Consider the following 14939-nt stretch of genomic DNA (forward strand, 5'->3'; position numbering starts at 1 on the left):
TTCGGCTCGTTAAAACTTTTGGGCTGTAATTAGGGGTAATTTTATAAGCGATTGTATAACTGTATTAACCAGGAACCTTTTTAACCGTGTGATGCATATTTTCATATTTCATATATTACATGTCAGTTAAACTGATATATCTTTATCTATATATATAAAAGAAAGTGGTGTTAGTTACACTATTTATAACTCAAGAACGAATTAACCGATTTGGCTGAAAATTTAGCAATGCAGAGGTAGCTTAGAACCAGGAGAAGGATATAGGAAAGTTTCTATCCCGGAAATCCCACGGGAAAGGTAACATGCGTGGAAAACCCTGGGTCTATCTTTCCTGCGACTACGTGGGCAAAGCCGCAGGCGGAAAGCTAGTAGATTATATAAAATATTTCCAGTAGTTGTGAAACTGGATATCAAAAGGTTATAAGATTCTGATTCTGAAGTTTTAATTCTTTTGTATGTTTTTATAGCAAAAAATGCATCAGGAATTAAAGCCTGAACCCTCATAAGAGGCCTAAGACCCTGCAGTGGGAACATATATCAGCCCATGCTGATGCTGATGATGACTCAATAACAAATGAACGTATGTAAAATACTAGTGCAGTTAGATGGAGTTCATTGTGTCCACATGTCTGAGTTTCTGTAAAAGCTACATAAAAACATTCGACTAAATGTTTTTATTTTATTTTCTAACTTGTATAATTTTTCTTTTTTTACTTGTAATTTATGTCATATCTGCTATTTATAGATTGTATTAAAAGGTTATATAATGTACACAATTATATAATAATTAATGTTATTGATGAAACCGTTTTAATTATTATAATTATAAATAATAAATACATAATCACACCACCATAGACACACGATTTACTTGTCTGTTTCAAGCTTCGTAAGCATCAATTAAAAAAACATATGGCTAATGCCTTTTTCAAGCATTGAATCTGCGGGATTATAATTCAAACGACGTTTAATTACATTATAATACACAATGAAAAGTAAAACGAATACATATGAAAACTTGTAATTGGCCTTATTCTCTTTTTTCACTTTACTACAACTGTACTTATAGCTGTAAGTTTTCTTTTTATTAAATAAATAAATAAATAAATACCTACAATCGCAGCCCAGTCTTATTTACACGTGAAAATCCGAGACAAAGAAATACGCAACATGTATCAAACATTCAGTCAAAATAAAACTACGATTTGTACATTCGCAAATCCGCCGAGTTGAGATAACTTATCTTCCCCTTAGAGGCATGAACTTTGTCACCTGCTTCTCTCCGGCGCGTGGGGTGCGCCGATAGTTTAAGTTGCTTTATTCTTTTTAGCATAGGGCTTATATTGTTGGATACAAAACACAAACAACCTTTATGTGTATTATAAAATAAAGAAATTAAATTGAAAAAGAAAATAAATAAAAGAAAAATTATAGTAAATTAGAAAAAAAGTATAGAGTCAGAAACGTCGGGTTATATAATAAATAAATTGCGTTTAAAATCTGTTAAAAAGTATTTAATTTCATAATTCGATTTCTTCATTAGAAGGATTTAATTATTAGTTTTACTAACATGTACTATAAGCCGCTATACTAACCGATGTATTTCTGTGTTTCTTTACATTCAACAAATAAACAAAACAAATAAATTACAATTCTAACTCTATAGAGGTACCAACACTAGCTCCAAGCTTTCTTTTCTAGTCAAATAGTTGACTTAAATCTTAATGAGATACGTAAGCAATTCCACAGTGGCAGCGCGACCAATTTACCGTCTCCCTTCAATTTATTGAGTGGGGAGGGTCCGACAATCCTCGAGATCCTAGTAAGATGTTTTATACGATAGATATATAAGTTCTGAGTGAGTTCTTTGTATCACAGTGTATGAGGGTACGTTTTGTTTTAGTTTAAGATGTATTGCGATAAGTGTGCAAAAGCATTGTTGAGATTTATTTAGCTCTTTTAAATATCACAGGTATTGAGTTTAATAGTATTGCAAAATATTTAAAAAACAAATTCGAATTTTATTAATGCACTAGCCCCGGCTTCACCCGTAGCACGTCTTTCCTTTGCAATAAAAAAACCTTTTTAGTACATCAACAAGAACATAAACAACTGCTGTGGAGCCGGAGGCCCATATCCTTTTCCTTACCATTCCCAGTCCTTTCCTTTTTCCTCTCGTCAATATTTCCTTAAGCCCTTTCCAATTGAATGATTGACGTCTAGGAAAAGGATTGGAATAAGAATGGTTAGGAAAAGGATATTCAATATCCTTTTCCTAATAAGATTGCTAATAAGATTGCAAATATATCTTAAAAGAAGTAAAAGAATGGGGATATTTCTTTACAAAAAGCACATGCAATATGTCAAAAACGTCTGAATAAAACTAGCACTTAAAAATAACACCAGCATATCTCAATACAAAGCTAAAAGGTTAACATGCATTATTCCGTTCAAATCATCGATATTGTTAGTTTCCCCACATTCCTATCGTCTATCACATCGTTTTATTGCTTTTATCGCTAAAGGGGAAAACACGAGTGTTCTACTTATGATAAGAAACATCTGTGGATTAGATTGAGATTTAGGATAATTTTAGCAGGAACGGAATAAAAAAAACTAAAATTTATCGAACTATATTGTTGGTTATATGAGTAGACTAGCGGTCCGCCCCGGCTTGTGCATTTTTATTATTTGGTTCAATTCTATCGTTTTTGGGCGATTATATTAAAACATAACATAAACAAGTAACTTTTTTTCAGAAACATACATAATTAACATGATAGTTCATTTAATTCATCGAATCCACGACCCTTGTTACATGCCCTAACCACTGGACTATACGTCAATAACAATCAGAATTGAAATCTGTACCCCCCGTGTAAAGTACATAATCGGATAAAAGCAATACATTCAATTAAACGGTTTAGGCTTAGCCCGGTCTCGAACCGGCATAAGACGGTTTTTCAATACTATATTAACAGTATCGGTTTTCATTTAGGACTGTTATGTAGGGTAAGCTAAGATATTTAAAACTAGCTGCGCCCCGCGGTTTTACCCGCGTTAGTCTGTATCACGCAGGAATATCGGGATAAAAAGTTACCTATGTGTTATTCCAGTTGTCCAGCTATCTACGTACCAAATTTCATTGCAATCGGTTCAGTAGTTTTTGCGTGAAAGAGCAACAAACACATACACATCCTTACAAACTTTTGCATTTATAATATTAATAGGATAGGATATGCAAGTGAAATTTTAAAATTTTTGCTCCGACTATAAAATTGGTGAAGCGATAAATGATCTGTAATTTATATAGTTTTAACATTAAGAAAGAGACAAATAAATGCTAATGCATCCGATATTATATTTATTTAGATGTGGTTACATGTATATTTTTACTGAGAGCTAATTAATTGTTTTTACACTTTCAGGTGTGTATTTATTGAATTATGGCTGAATTGCTTAAAATAAAATATTAGTATGTGATTTATATGTTATTTGTTCAATTGTTAATATAACAATTAATCGAGCTTGATTGTCTTGGGCCGCAACTTCGATGTTTATCAGTGATTATGTTATATCTATCATAGCTAAGACTTCAATAGTTTAATCCTACTATCCTACTATAATATTATAAATGCGAAAGTTTGTAAGGATCTGTGTGTGTTTGTTGCTCTTTCACGCAAAAACTACTGAACCGATTGCAATGAAATTTGGTACGTAGACATCTGGACAACTGGAATGACATATAGGAAACTTTTTATCCCGATATTCCTACGGGATAAGGACTTACGTGGGTGAAACCGCGGGGGCGCAGCTAGTATAAAAATATATGGCTGAGTTTGAGCAATCAATTCAACAAACTTTAATACTATAGCTTCAATAGCGTACGCTAAATATATATTTTCGAAAAAACAACATCTTAGCTTTCTGTGTTTAGATGCTTTAATACAGAAGAGGGTTCTAGGATAGGATTAGACGCCCTTATCCGAGTTCTAAGAGTGAGGGACTTAATTGTAACAATTGTGTTCGAGATTATTGTTATTGGGTGCTAAAATGAACATTAAGCCTGCAAGTTAAGAGTTATTATTGCATGTACGGTGATTATATAGAAACTACCTTTTTTTATGGAAATTCAATGAAAAGAATGAAAAAAAAAATATCTGACTGATTTATTTAACTTTTAAAACGAGACAATGTTTTATCCAAACTATAATGTCTATGTAAAAATGCGTTTTTTATTTTTTTCAACTATGTATTCAAATATTTTTAAATTTGTATTTGTATTAGAAACAAAAACATGAATTAATTTCTCGAAACATCTACGAATGTAAGGAATATATGAGATTCTCACATTTTACCTATTCCGTATAAAGTTTGGGAATAAGATGATTCGTAATAATGCGAAGCGTTCGGATCGAACCTCCGAATAACGACTTATGCTTATATATAATGGGTAAGATTTCATTTCAGGTTACTTCATGTTATTAACTAGCTGCTTACCCCGGCATCGGCTGGGTGGGCTGCATACCCGTGGCTGTAGCTGGAAACTATCATCATAGAATCTATGTTGAGCTGGACGCTTTTTAGTGAACAAAATATATAGCTGTGATTATTTATAGCTCACTAAATCTCAGTTAGTTTGTATATGCTACTCCTGACCGACTCTCTGGTAAAGGGGTTAACACGTGGGCATACAACGTAGGTGTCCTGGGTTCTATTCTCGGTGGGGACGTAAAAAGGCTCGGTCTGGCAGGACACAGCAGGCCGATCACCTACTTATACTTAAAATTTATTAGCGAAATATAAATATACCATCTGCCCCATACCCCACTAGGGGACACGGGACTTTTTACGAGAATACAGGTAATTTTTCCTATAGCGTAATTTTCTTCGCACGTATTAGTTGCGTCATTAACGATAAATAACTTCACTTAAGTAAGTTACAAGGTATGACGAAGTATTTCAACTATTTCCATTAACGAACTACGTTAAGTTGCGAATAAGTTATGAGCTAAAGTATTGATGGGTCAGTGGTTATTGCAATATATTTGTGGAGGAGAATGTTGTGTATTGTAGTTTTTAATTACGCACTAAGTCAGAGTTTATCCAAATCTGTTGAGCATTTCTTGTGTGATTGAGAACTAATGTAATAAATATACCACATGTTACGGCTTCGTGGTTCGTTTGTAGCCTATGTCACTCAGTGAAGTTGCAGCTTTCTAATGTTGAAAGAATTTCCGAAACGGTCAAGCGGATTTTGTGTAAAAACATTACAAACATACATACAAATCCTCTTATTTTTGACTTGCATTTCATAATATGTCTATTTTTGTCATCTATGTCTAGATTTCTATGTATAAACTATTATTATTAAAGATTTTGTTGCATATCATGATTCATAATCTGTCAATAAAGTCATAATCTTTGCGCTCGATTGAAAAAAAGTGGTCGAACGCCACAGACCGAGTAAAATAATAATAAAGGACAAAATTATCTCATTTTTCCTTCGAGCGCGCGTAAAGTTATTCTTTACCTAACCAGATTGAAAAATTAATGAAGTGTGCTACATCCATTTAAGCGTCAATCGATTTCAGATCTTATCACTTCGCCAATACAGTTCAAATTACCCTACTCTAATTCATAGTTCCTGTCCCTTGAGGGTAGTTCAATATTCTGCTTTATTGCCTTTGATACAGGGTTTTCGTTTGTGCATTCTATGTCTATTGAACCCCTTACAATGACGCGTAAAGCAACAGATTTATAATGTCGGATCGATGTATCTTTCAGACTCTCAACAATACATTTTTATACATTAGTAGTTTCACTCCTGTTTTATGCTATTCCAGGCTATAATTTATCCCTGTACTGAATTACATCCCGATCCATTTAGTCTGGCGTGATTGACGAACAAACATCCATCTATGTGATAGATAAAAGTATTTGTTTTTAAGTCTGCGTCGAAGTAAATTTATTTGTAGCATGAGATAAATATCTTTTTTTTCCAATTTATTGGAATTAAATTGGTAGTTTTGAAGCATTGTCTAGTTCCTTAGATCTCATGCCTTATCTTTGTTTTGTGATAATTATTAATTGTTTTTAATTTTTGACAAGTATACAATATTACATCCAATATAATATTATACAATACAATATTTAGAAATTAAAAACTTTTTAACGGATTTAACTCGTGTAAAATCAAACACAAGAAAATACAATATAATATTGTTTATAATATTGATTAAAGTTGTAGTTCGAACTAAAAATTCTTATGTGATAATTGGCACACACCAACTCTAGTTTAAAAAAATTATTAGATCCAAGAAAACATTATCTACTACTATCACACATAGATAACATAATTATCGCGACAAACAAGATATTTAGTCACTAACCTCACTCTAATCGACCCATCTGTTTAAACGTTCCAATACAGATAAACTCGCCTTTTAAACTCGTAAGAGCCTTTATATATAAGACTAAATATCAAACTATACTTTCAATATCTTTGTTTACTAAACAAATGCACCTGTCCGAGTAGCGAGGTAGTTCAATTAGTAACAAACAAACAAACAAACGTCTCAATTAAAACGCGGGCTGCTAATGAGATTACTTTAATTAAAACTACCGAAAGACGGCGAATACTAGATGTAAGTAGTGGATAACAAAAGATTAACTTTCGTGATATCATGTTTGTTAATATTGCATGATTGAGACATATAGACGTAATGCGATTTGAATAACGTAACAAAATTTTAAGCCGGAGGATTTTACTGAATTTTATGGAATATAGGAAAATCTGCTAAACTTATCAACGTAGCTACAACTGAAGGTCAGCTTGCTTGAATCTATAACATTCTAGAAGTTATTAGTCAGGAGAAATTGGCCATGAAATGGCAGGAAATAGTTGGCTTGGAGACCAGAAGGAGTTGGGAGCTTATTTGATACAAGCAAATGAATCTTTCCTTCTAAATATTTTGAATGGTGTATTACATATTTTTATTTCTATCACAATATGTTTGGTCATCATGTATATATGGCTCAAACACAATATGAGTATCCCCGCACCAGGAATACATGTTTTCTTTGCAAACATTGCTACTTATTCCAATATCTCTCATCGACGGTTTCCTCCAGTTATCTACAAGTATAAGTACATAAGTAAGCGATGGTAAGCACACGTAGATGTGGCGTGTTTCGCGGTAAAATGTCGGATTTTATTGCCGCCCTTTCTCCTAGCTATTTGTCTATTGCACTGAGCTGTTTGCGCGACGCGAGACAAAGAAATTGGCGGGAATCTCTAATGATGACTGTTATACAGGGTTATGTTATCTGTGGTTTTAATAATTAAAGTTTTACCTAGTATAGCATTGTGTTATCTGTGTTTGTATCGCCTGTTTAGAGATTTCTTTACGAAGGTTTAAAATCTAATACATTTAAAATATAAGTCACCAAAGTATTTCCGCTTAACATCTGCTTAGTTCATGAAATGTTATTGTTTCTTTGATGTCTATTGCAATATTACATATAATATTTCTGCTCTGCCTTCGTTCGCTTTTCCGTTATTGCGCTTCGCAATGTTTCTTAATTAATTACGCTATTATTTTGATGACATAACGTCAACGTGAAACACTTCAAATGGCATATAAAGTTGCTGATATCCAAAAATAAATGGGTATTTACTATCCCGCCCGCTTCCTTAAGTTGTACCACAACCAGTCATTCGTTTACAGAACGTTTTATCGCATGCAAAAACTGAATTCTCATCCAATACGGAGTACAGTGGAGGCTTTCATCGTTCTGTTAATAGAATAGTTAATGGTTTAACTGCAAAACCCTGACGACTGGATGTGTGCTCACAGTTTTGGTGCGTATTATGTTATGCAAACCGTTGACTACACGTGGGTCAGTTTTTATTTAGGATAACTTGTTTGGACTTCATTGAATTTGTGTTTTATTGTGTTTTTTATGACAGAGCAAACAAAGGAGCAAGTCACCACCGCCCATAAACACTTGTAACACTGAAGGTGTTACAAGTGCTTTGATAGTCTCTGAGGGACATATTTATACGTATCTCCAATGTTGCAATTGTTTGGGAACAACGTTACCAGCTTTTATAGTTGATATCATGTTAAAACACATAATAGCAAATTTTGTGATTTTAAGAATATGTTTATTGTTTACTTTTCGATTGGGAACAAGTGCACAATATAAGTAAATATATATTTATTTATATAAATGCTATTGATGATCATTGAAGAATGGAAAAGTATAGTATCTTTTCTGTCCTAAATAATTTTCAAATGTCAAATATGTAGTAATGTTTTACCAACTGACGTGTAATAAATACAATTACTGACAGTTTGATAAGTGACTTTCAAGTTAAGTGTTTCATATTAACGGATGATTTTTATTGTTTCAGTGGAAATCGCGATGGGGTGTGGTAACGAAACTGTCTCCAGCTGCAGGTATGTGCCATATAATATATAATACATAATTATTTACGTAGCTACATCCATCAAGTGATGTTATCCTACTATCCTACTAATATTATAAATGCGAAAGTTTGTAAGGATGCGTTGTGTTTGTTGCTGTGTTGGGATGTCTTTTATCGTAATTAAAATAATATTAACTATCCTATCTTTTAAGTTGGATCAAACTGCACGGTGTACAAATTTGATTAAAATCGGTTCAGTAGTTTAGTTCATCACGGACAAACAACGTGACACGTATTTTATCTATATTAAAATATATTATATTCATACTTCTTGAAATAACTAACGTAAATCCAGGTATCCTTAAACTTATTTTCTATTAATATGAATATTTTTCTAACAGTAAAAGATTTTATGACTCGTAAAAGACAATATTGTTTGTAGTTAAAGACACATTTAATTTAAATCAAGAAAGTTATTATTATCTATTAAAGAATTTAAAAAACAAATATATTTTATTAGTATATCAAAGCAAACCTTTCAACTTATTGAACTTTTTAACAGCTCATTCAGAAGCACATAAAGCGGATTATTCATTATTGTGTCATAAAATTAATAGTACAACTAATAAATTGTGTTTTTTTGATAAAGTCTACACAACATTAATTGGGGGTCTACATTTATGGAGCATTAAGTGTTCCGTGTACGATCGCGAGATTGAGGGTAGATATGAAAACGGGCGTCGGTCATAAGCGATTGCGGGTATGATATATTTTATTATTATTGATGTTTAACTCTACTTTAATAGTTTATAATTATTGCTAGAAATCTCGTGACCCCTTTAATATTTAACTATTTAACCCCTTGTAACGGAACACACCCGAGCGGCGGTAAATTTCAAACAGAGGTTAACGCGACCATAATTCTATACGATGGCCGCGTTGGTCCGCGCTCGGCCAATGGGAGCGCGGCAGCATAAAATTTGTCATCGGCCGCGTTTTTTGTAAAATAGTCGTTATGAAGTCGTAATGAGTCGTTAATGAGTCGTAAAGAGTTCGTTAAGAGTTTCGTTGAGGTTCTTTGTTAACTTATTGTAATAGTCTAAAGATTTCGCAATATAGGAATGTAATCATTGTAAAAGTGTTCAAATCTTTAGTAGTGAATAAACTATAGTGGATATTTGTGTTTTGTACTTCATTTCTACACAAACTCCATTATACCCTTTATTAAGTATTATCATATGTGTTTCCCTAATCAGTTTTTCTTTATGGACCAGTGGGTGATCAGCCTTCTGTGATCGCCAAATTGAGATTTTTTTTCTTACTCCCCACCGGGAATCGAACCCAGGTTCGGTTCTACGTTCACGTGTCAACCACTGATTCAAGGCAACGGTCATTTAATATATAATAATATTAGCAATAAATTGTATGGTTTTGCTTCTAACACCTCTTATCTTTCTGTTTTTTTTTCTTGATCTAAGTTCAAGGCTATCAATAAATCAATTGTGAAATACAATTCAACATAAGTGATTCTAAATTCATAGTAAAACCCTACCGAAAAACAATAACATTAACTAAAAAACCGCCTAAAATAACCATATTTACTAAATACTATGTATTATTCCAAATTGTAGATCGCTTAAGCCTTTACCTCAACAAGTGGTAAATAATAGTTCACGGCGAGCTTTCGCTAAGCTTTTGTTCCTTTTTCTTGAAATATTTCCCTCCTGTAAGGATTTTTGTTATGCATTAAAATGGCGTAATGTCCGGATAATTTGATCTCAGATTGTTGAGCTATTTTTTAAAATACTGCTAATAAATCATTCTATATGTTTGCGTGTTTCATTAACGATTTGATGAAAACTGCTGCGCATGTCATAGTTAATTAACTGGATTTTATAGTATCCCAATGATAGTGGTATTTATACAAATTTAATTATAAAAGGCCGATGGTTTGCTCGTTTACTCAAACACTTTCTTTCACGTCGCAATTGCTCTATTTTATCCTAAGACTTCAAAAATGAAGAAGGTTATTATATGTTTGACAGTATTAACGTAACGTATTTATGTATACGTATTTATTTAACGTATTTATGTAACTTCATAAGTTTTCACTATATGAATCGATTTCGACGATTCTTTTTAAATTTGGCGCATAAAACGTATCCACTCATCATTAAATTTCATTTAGTTCAGGTGTCCAATAATAATTCAAACTTACTATTTATACTAACATTTTACTCTAATTTCATTAAAGGTTAGAAACATTATCTTTAATCTTTAATTTTCAACTTTAAAATGGACGTTATTATTTTTCAAACAACAACATTTCGACATGAACACGGAACAGAACAATATATCGCAATTACGATGTTAAATATTTAATAGAAAAATGAAGTTATTAAACTGTTTAAAATATAAGTATATTACTTGATCCAAGAGCCTTATCTCGATAATTTATTACTAAGAAAGTTGAATTTGGATTTCTTGCAAATTTATTACAGTTATATAATGAAGTTACCCAACTTTTATAATTATGCTTTTTATATGGACATTTTTGAACATTCCCTAATTAGAGTAATAAATTTTGTTGTTTTTGCTGAATAACAATTATGCATAGGCACTTTTTCGTAGTATAGAGACATTTAACCCTATGTGATATAGTTAATATATAATATAATTGAGGTAAATACTGCCAATCTAGGCAAATTTCGTTTTATTACTAACATTAAATATCAGGATAGGTGATTCCCCATCGAGAATCGAATCCAGGACCCCTCGATTCTACACTCACACCTTAACCACTGTGCCGTGGAGGTATTCAAATTACTACTTTTATTATCTACTAGCGGCGCCCCGCGGTTTAACCCGCGTAAGTCCGTAGCTCGTAGGAATATCGGGGTAAAATGTTGCCTACATGTTATTCCAGTTGTTCAGCTATCTACGTACTATATTTCATAGCAATCAGTTCAGTAATTTTTGCGTGAAAGAGCAACAAACGCACACACATCGTTTAAAAGCTTTCGCGTTTATAATATTAGTAGGATAGACGAGCTAAATATATAATTTCTCAGTTCACATCATACAACATTAATTCTAAATATAATTAACTTGTAAAATTATATATACCGTAACACTCCAGCACGTAGTGTTTAATTAAAATCTCAATTAGAGAATGCAAAACACTGTGGAGACAATAAATAAACAGCGACACTGTACGAACGGAATCAATAATTGATAAAGTCACAGTAGACCAATTTCTTTCTCTGCTGGAGCTTGTACCGTGTATGCGACACGGTCATAAATAACGCGAACAAATTAAAAACTACGAAGCATGCTATTGCACGTGTAGTGGCACCAAGCTTCTGAATTTTGTAGCATTATAGTCTCATCTATTGTATAACGATAACTGAATGAAATCGTACTAAACAAAAAACAATTGTAGAAATTAAAGTGCATGGCAATAACGCATACATAGCATATAAACAATTTGATATTAAGTTGTAACGAGTATATTGATTGCTTTAAAAATTTTATACGTACAGCGTTAAATCGTCCTTAAGACTGACTTAATATGTATGTATTCAATAATTTGATATGATTATTGTTGAATAGCGCCAATAAAAGCCTTATTTTATTAAATAAATTATTATGTAAACAATATAATTGCATTGCATGCATTCCATATTTAACTGTACAAATAATATAAAAAATGATAATATTCTTATCGCCAATAATTATAATTAGAACATTACAAAACCTCATAAATATTATTTGCTATTTATATTTTAACAGAAAATGTTTGATTAGAACGTATCAGAATCCTGAACTAAAACCGGATTTATTGTCACCTTTCGCAATCACACCAGCATATAATGTTGGAATAAAGTTCCCTATAGCAAGTTTCGTGTTCCCGCCCCAGGGACGGGGCCACGAATTAATGCAAATCACTTCTTTGCAGTTTTCCTGTTGTTTGAGAAACTTACAACAATAAATACGTTTAAACACTGTTGTGGAATGTTGTTTGTGGATAATTGGGTGATTATATATGTATTTAGCTATAAACTGTGTTCATTTGAGATATGTGATTTGATAATATTTGATAATCATGATACTTATTTTAAATAAGTAATATTTCACGACGGTTTTCTGTGGTTTCCCCGACTCTGACATAAAAAAGTCCTACCAATAGATTTTGACCCACTTTAAACGGACAGATTTCTATCAAACTTTGTACACTTATCAAGGATCTTTAACACAATAATTTCATAAGTTTATCTTATTACCCCGATTTTCTATCTTCAGGATTAAATAATTTCCTTACGTATACTCCGTCAGATTTGAAGCCTTTAAAAATTATGAAAAGTAAAAAAAAAATAGTAATAAAAATAAAATAACATAATAATTTGTGGCTTAAAGAATTATCAACATTTATTTTAAGAGCAAGTGAGACAATTCAGTTGTTTCTATCATTCAAGAGTGTTTTAGTTATATATTATATCTATTATATATATATATATTCAATATATATCATACTCATATACATCATACTATATTAAAATATTCATTCTTTAACCATGAATGTAGACGGTAGCAAGGTATGCGATGTAAGCTACCATTCTTGCATATAATGTATTATACACGAAATATGTCATCTCCATAAAACCAGACGATTCTGCAGTATGGCTTTGCGAGCAATAGTTCCCCTCTAAGAATTTAAATTACTAATTTTATGGCACTGAAATCTGTTTAACGGATGTATGGGTTGTGGAATGAAGTAAGGGATATATTTAAGATAGGAATATGGAGATGTGTGCGTGATATAAACTTATATTATTATGTCAAAAGATATGTCTTCGTTTATTGGATAAATCGATGATTTTTTTTCAACATTATCGCATTCGCTTATAAAATAATATGTATAATCTTATATTAAATTATCATCTAAAATGTTTATAATGCCAAAGAACAATATTTTAAAACATACGATTCAAACTCAAATTCAAATTTCATTTAAATAATGTTTGTAAACTACCTGATAACCGATTTATAACTTTACCGGTTAGATTTCAAAAAAATCTACATTATAAATAAGACAGTTTTCATCCAAAATCGGTTCAGTTGTACAAATATTCATGAAATTTGGTACCACGATAACTAGATACATGAGAAAGAATATATGAGAGGTTTTTTGCGTCGGCGGAGAGGTAGTCTAAACATTCACAAGGACCGAAAATTATATCGCCACCAATATTCCCAGGCCACAAGGAAAACAATAAAACGACGCAGAAAAAGGTGTTCAATTATTATACAATTTAACAATAAGTATACAAGCGTTATTGGACGGTTATTGGTTTCTCTATAAATAAATTTGGCGGCAATAGGAATTATTTTCATGCCCATCTTGTTTTTCCAATTTTCACGTAATTTGCTTATGAATAAATTTTGTGACAATTTTGTATACTAGCCGCATTTATTTGGAGTGTTTGGTTGAGAAACATTAATTATGCATCGGCTCGAACGAAATTTATTTGGCTCATTAATAATACATATTTCATCCTTTTTTGCACAAAAATTTATTACTTTACAGATATTTTACGTGAGTTTACTTTCGACGCGCCTGATACATCGATTTTTAATTTTTGGCATTAAAATGCTTGTAAATATTTGAAATTTTTTAAAGAATAGAAAAAATTACATTGATTATTTTGTGCCGGTTTTAATATATACTTCCCTGCTAAGATTGTATATGTGAAGGTGTGTTTGTTTGTTTTTCTTTTTGTCACAATAGAACGGAGTGAGTATGTAATATGATCTTTGTATCTGAAGGTAGGTTAGAGAGTGACATAATCTATGTCACTCACTTTAAAGTACCCGCGGTTGACTGCGGTGTAACATCTCTTCCTCAAACCAACCCAATCCACCCTTAGAAATTATATTTAAATATGCAAGCAAAGCTGCGGGCGGAAGCTAGTAATTCTTAAAATATACCATCTAAATTATATTTCTTTTAACGAATGGTTATAGTATAGCACAGCTTTCATTGCTAGCAACACAACAGGCGAAAACATAAAGCCCTTTCAAAATAATAGCGCTATTTCGAATCGTTAAAAGCTAATTTTCACAATAAAAACTAATCAAATAGCAATCTACGTGGCGCGCTCTAAAACACCGCCTGTTAAATATACATGAGCTAGTTGTGTGTGTGTGTGTACAGACGAATGAGCCGCGTCCATGTGAGTGTTCCATCGACTATAGTAAAACAAATGTAAGAAATATTGTCAGGATGTGTTGAATGAATGTCTGAAGTGAATTTAATAATGGTATTGGTAATACTGCTTAAAATAATTTTTAAAGTTTTTAGAAGTTATCCGAGGAAGCCTTGGATTTGAATGTGATTAATTTATATTTTCCTAACCCGTCACGCGAAATCTTATACTTAGTCTGGCCATAAATACTGTTACACTTAATTATAAAAAAATATTACATTTGAATTTCGAATCTGTCA

The 14939-nt window shown here is 32.0% G+C and overlaps 1 protein-coding gene across 1 annotated transcript in view; it reads left to right on the forward strand.

The window, feature by feature from the left end:
- LOC119840130 overlaps positions 1-14939 on the forward strand; it is a 298391-nt gene that overhangs the window by 100817 nt on the left and 182635 nt on the right. The window contains exon 3 of the mRNA XM_038366643.1: positions 8420-8465. Within this exon, the coding sequence (XP_038222571.1) occupies positions 8420-8465 (46 nt within the window). The remainder of the gene's footprint in view (positions 1-8419; positions 8466-14939) is intronic.

The sequence above is a fragment of the Zerene cesonia genome, chromosome 5, assembly GCF_012273895.1.
Source record: "Zerene cesonia ecotype Mississippi chromosome 5, Zerene_cesonia_1.1, whole genome shotgun sequence".
In the NCBI taxonomy this organism is placed as follows: Eukaryota; Metazoa; Arthropoda; class Insecta; order Lepidoptera; family Pieridae; genus Zerene; species Zerene cesonia.